The following is a 4,806-nucleotide window of genomic DNA, read 5'->3' on the forward strand; positions in this document are numbered from 1 at the left end:
GACAACTAAAAGCACGACATGCGGAGCAGCCGGCAGACGAACAACGTCTTAGGCAGCGCGCCACTCCCAGTCCAGTCTCCCTGGCGTTCCGATGGATTAAAGGCTACTGAAAGCCAAGTCGCATCAAAGGCACCGTCTCCAGAGCATACGGCGCCAGCGCGCTCGTGCATTGGGTCGCCTCCATGCATCTGGGAACCAACAAGACGCTTATCCGCATGCTGCCACATTGTTCTGACCCAGGCTGCCTGAAGACACTACGTGCGTATTGCCATGGCCACATCCGGTCTCCCGCAAGAGCATTGTGCCACGGTGTAGTGCCGGCACAGTTTCGCACTGTGGCCATCACGCTATCGGGCTAGGCTGCCTAGCCATGGTCAGTGACACCATGCGCACGTGGTGCCGTGGCCGCAGGTTCGAGCCACCTCGCAGTGGCCGTAGTGTCTCGCGTGCGGCTCTGTTGTACAACCATGATCGTGCCGCGTGCAACATAACGAATTATGATCCTTGTAATACACGGGCATATCTGCTAGTATATATATATATATATATATAAAAGAGAAACACGCATGCACCCGGTTGGAAACGCTAGCAAGCTCCAGTGGCTCGCAGCGCCCCGCGCAGGTGGGCCGTGCTCGCTCGTGTACATGGGCCGCGGCGTGCTGCTGTCCGACTGGGTCGGCAGCGACGGGTTCCGCCGGTCACCGGCCGCCGGCTGTTACTGCAATCGGGCCGCACGAAGAAGTGGTTGGGCTCGCGCCGTACCGCTTACTCTGGGCCCAACTACACACACGCATTCACGGCCCAGGAGCAACGGCAATTGTGGTACGCAACGCCGCATACACGTCGCCCAGGCCCAAAGTCCCACGCCGCCGGGAAGAAGGTGCCGGCTCGTCACTGGCGTCGCCGGGCTGCCGTCACCCTAGCCAACCGGCTGAACAAAGATTTAATACTCAGATTGATTGATGACACACGCAAGCGCGCTGGTTGATTTATTTTCGCTCAACACCAGTTCGTTATTACAAACCCAGCTCTGCATTTCGGGATGGGCAACCGCATACGGATCAGGCGACGCGGCGGCACAGCGTGAGCCCGTCGGCGATGGCGACCTGTCAGACGTGCACGCGGGGATCGGCGGCCATGGCCGCGTTGAACTCCCTGGTGGCCGCGGCGAGCGCGCGGTCCCGCTCGGAGAGCGGCTCGTCGTCGGGGGACGCGGCCACCGAGCCGCCCCACAGCGTGTTGTCGTAGGCGATGAGGCCCCCGACCCTGACCAGCTGCAGCAGCCGCTCGTGGTAGTTGAGGAAGTTCACCTTGTCCGCGTCCACAAAGGCGAAGTCGAACCTGTCCTTGTTCCCCTCCTGCAAGACAAAATCGCAGCGGCCGGCATCATCTCTGCACCGCGAGAACATTTGCACATGGATGCGGTTCTGTGTAATTTCTCTTCACCTCGGCCACCATCTGGTCCAGCACGGGCAGCGCGAGCCCGACGCGGAAGTCGATCTTGTGCGCCACGCCGGCCTTCTCGGTCACCGGCGATCCTATCTGGTCGTAGCTCTCGCGGGTAACGTCGATGGCCACGATCTGCCGCGCCAGACACGGCGACCAAGGATACAATACAACAAGGATCACGCCGCGCGCGACACCAAACAGTCAAACACAAACAAATTGCAAAGTCGCAGTGAAGTGGCCACGCACTGACCTTGCCATCGTCAGGGAGGGCGAGGGCGGTGGCGAGCAGCGAGTACCCGGTGAAGACGCCGACCTCGACGGCGTTCTTGGCTCCGAGCATCTCGATCAGGAGCCCCAGCAGCTGCCCCTCGTCCGGCGACGCCGCCATGCCAGCCCTGCAGCGCTTCACAGCGCATCCAGACAGACGTCAAACACATACCGTGCAAGAGGCGCTCCGAGCGCAGGCGAACGCACGGAACGAGCAGCTAGCGGATCCGTGGGCGTGACTCACATGGGGTGGGTAGCGGTGGCGACGCGGAGCTCCCGCAGACAGTCCGGCTCGCGCGGGAACACGGTGGATTCCAGTATGTACTAGACGAAGCGAACCAAGGTAATCGGTGAGCGCCGCACGGACGAGACGAGCAGTGGGATGAAACATTGCTTGGTGCTTCGGATGGGTTACCTCGTATAGTGATTGGCTCTTGAGGAGGGTGTTGCTGTGGAGGCTGCTCCCGGCAGCCGTCTTGCTGCCTTCTCCAACGCCGGTGGAAGCCATCCTCCGACGGAATCGAAGGTTTTGCTACCCGGCGATGTTGTTGCGGGGAGGTCGGAAGGAGTTGTTTTGTTGTGTTCAACTTGCCGGCCGCGGAGGGTAGGCCATCATTCTATAATACTCCTAAATTTCTTTTTTTGAGGGAATTCTATACTCCTATAAATAGAAGAAACGTGCGGGCCTCCACCAGATGGGATTGGGCTGGGCTCTGAACTGTAAGGCAACTTATGTGACATGCATTTTATGGTCCGACAGGCCCAAAGGACCGAAAGGCGCGTGTACTCGTCTGGACAGTCAAAACCGTAAACACACGCTCAGAGAGACTGAGCACCACACCAGGCAAAAGAGATGTGTTCTGTCACAACTTGCTCATGATCGAGAATGTGAGATGCTCCCTCCTGCGTTAGGGTACTGCAGCAGGAAACGGCACGCCGAACAACCTAGGAGCCATGCCAATTCTGTGAGGGTAGGCAAGGCAAGGTGTCACAATAGCCTCATTTGCATCACTGCAATTTGCATGGCAGATGCAAGAACAACAGTACAGGCTCGTGGTCATGAGTACAGTCTGAACTTCTGAAGGCCGGGCAATGGCGCCTCATTACATGGTCAGTGCTCACTGGAAATCCTTTCTGCTAACCAACAGATCGAGGAGACGATGGATCCGAGAGTCACACGCACTGCATTCTGTCCATGGTATTTATGCCGGGCCATGTCCATGGCTGCCGCTAGCCTGCCTGCCTGCTGGCACTAAGGTAGGAACCTTGATCGGTACCTCTGGGCATGGAACGTGACTTCGTGTGCTCAGCGAAGGGAGGCCTTCAAGATGGAGGTGGTCTACTTCGAACCGTGCAGGACGTCAAGGAGAAGCTCCAGAGCCGCCGAGGCTGGCCCGCGGCCGTCCCACGTCGCGCTCCCACAACGGCGCCCTGCTAGAGGACGGACAGTCGGCGGCGTCGGCGTCGGCAGGCAGCGCAGCGGCAATCGAGCGGCACCTGGACGTCGTTGGAGGGCTCCGTTATCCACGTCGCCCTCCTCGACGGCGCTCGGCACAGCAGCAGCATCCAGCAGCAGAACAAGAGGACGGAGAGAGCAAGAGGCGTGGCGACGCCGCGCCGCCGTCGCCGCCGCTTCGGGTGACCGTCGTGTCGCGGTGCGGCGAGGGCCACGTGGAGGTGGCCGTGGGCGCGCGCGCCGCGGTGTTGGTGCTGCGCGCGGGGCGGGGGCGCCCGCGCCCGCGCGACGGCGCCTACTTCTTCATACATGGACAGAGCGTGATGGACGAGTCGCGGTCCTTCGAGTGGCACGGTGTGGCCAGCGGCAACGAGGTCGTCGTGTTCGACGGCTCCGTGACGAGGAACCCCGCGTAGACTACTTGTGGTTTGGCCGGCGGCGCGTGCACACGTGCCCGCCGTCGCTTACGACCGGTGTAAACCGCTGCGCGAGCACTTCTAATTTCTGACTCGTGGTTCGTGAATCGTTATATGACAAAATGCACCTTGATTCTTCTGTGCCCTATGGACCGTTAGCCACACGTTTACCGGTTCAGTTGAGTCGACCACTCACTAGTCTTATTGAGCATCCGCTAGTGTTGTCGAGCACCTAATGGCTATGCCGACCACGAACCAGCGTTGTCCGTCCCTACACACTATAGTTAGAGGTTGGAGAAAAGGGATAACAGAGTATACACACAGTACAGGCACCAGCGTTGGCCATAGCCCCGTATAGGAGATGGCAAAACTGAACTCTCTTTACTGAGTTGTCGTGGCATTCTATTTATACAACTCTATCCATCTAGTCTTAATATAGCACACATGCTGCAACAGTAACTAGATAACACAACAGGACTAACTTCTGCGTCTGTCCCTGTATGTAGCTACAGTGCGGTAGGTGAGCCGTTCGACGCCTGCCTCTGCAGCGGCTACAGTACCATAGCAGGAGGTCTTTTCGGCGCCACCTTTCCCTTGCTGTGTGTTCACACAAGGAAGTAGTAGATTATTCTAACAATTCTTTCCTTAATCCTATTGCTATTCCTTGTATCCCTCCATGCCGATCATCTCCTTCAGCTCCGTGAGTCGAAGACGTCCGAACGGCTTGGTGAGGACGTCCATGATTTGCCGACCAGTTTCGACGAACTCGATGACGATTTGCCCTCCATCGACACAGTCCCTAAGGAAGTGGAACTTTACGTCGATGTTTTTGCTACGGTCGTGCAGAACCGGATTCTTCGTGAGGGCGATGGTGGGCTAGTTGTCCACCATCAGTGCTGGTGGGTGAGCTTCCACGTCGGTCAGCTCGCCCAGCAGCCGGCGCAGCCACACAACTTGACACGCCGCTGTGGCCACCGCTACGTACTCTGCCACGCACGTAGATAGCGCCACCACCTTCTGTTTCAGCGACAGCCATGAAATTGGGGCCGACCCGAGAAAGACGAGCACGCAAGAGATGCTCCGTCGTCCGTCGATGTCTCCCGCCATGTCTGGATCACTGAACACAGTGAGATGCAACCTACTCTCGCCGGCCTTGGAAAAAATGATCCCTTGATCCACCGTTCCCTTGACGTAGCGCAGTAGCCGCTTTACCGTAGC

General features: G+C 58.6%; 1 protein-coding gene and 1 pseudogene across 1 annotated transcript; one reads left to right on the plus strand and one right to left on the minus strand.

The window, feature by feature from the left end:
• Window positions 1–1,006: 1,006 nt before the first annotated feature.
• On the minus strand, window positions 1,007–2,315 carry LOC136551996 (tricin synthase 1-like). Its single transcript, XM_066543539.1, has 5 exons — window positions 2,132–2,315; window positions 1,961–2,040; window positions 1,700–1,844; window positions 1,447–1,581; window positions 1,007–1,358 (listed from the first exon to the last, which is right to left on the minus strand). Exons 1-5 carry the CDS (start codon window positions 2,222–2,224, stop codon window positions 1,110–1,112), a joined length of 702 nt encoding a protein of 233 aa, XP_066399636.1. The 5' UTR covers window positions 2,225–2,315; the 3' UTR covers window positions 1,007–1,109.
• A 686-nt stretch (window positions 2,316–3,001) lies between these two features.
• Window positions 3,002–3,588, plus strand: LOC136548764 (uncharacterized; annotated as a pseudogene).
• The last annotated feature ends 1,218 nt before the right edge of the window (window positions 3,589–4,806 follow it).

This window comes from Miscanthus floridulus, chromosome 4, assembly GCF_019320115.1.
Source record: "Miscanthus floridulus cultivar M001 chromosome 4, ASM1932011v1, whole genome shotgun sequence".
Taxonomy (NCBI): Eukaryota; Viridiplantae; Streptophyta; class Magnoliopsida; order Poales; family Poaceae; genus Miscanthus; species Miscanthus floridulus.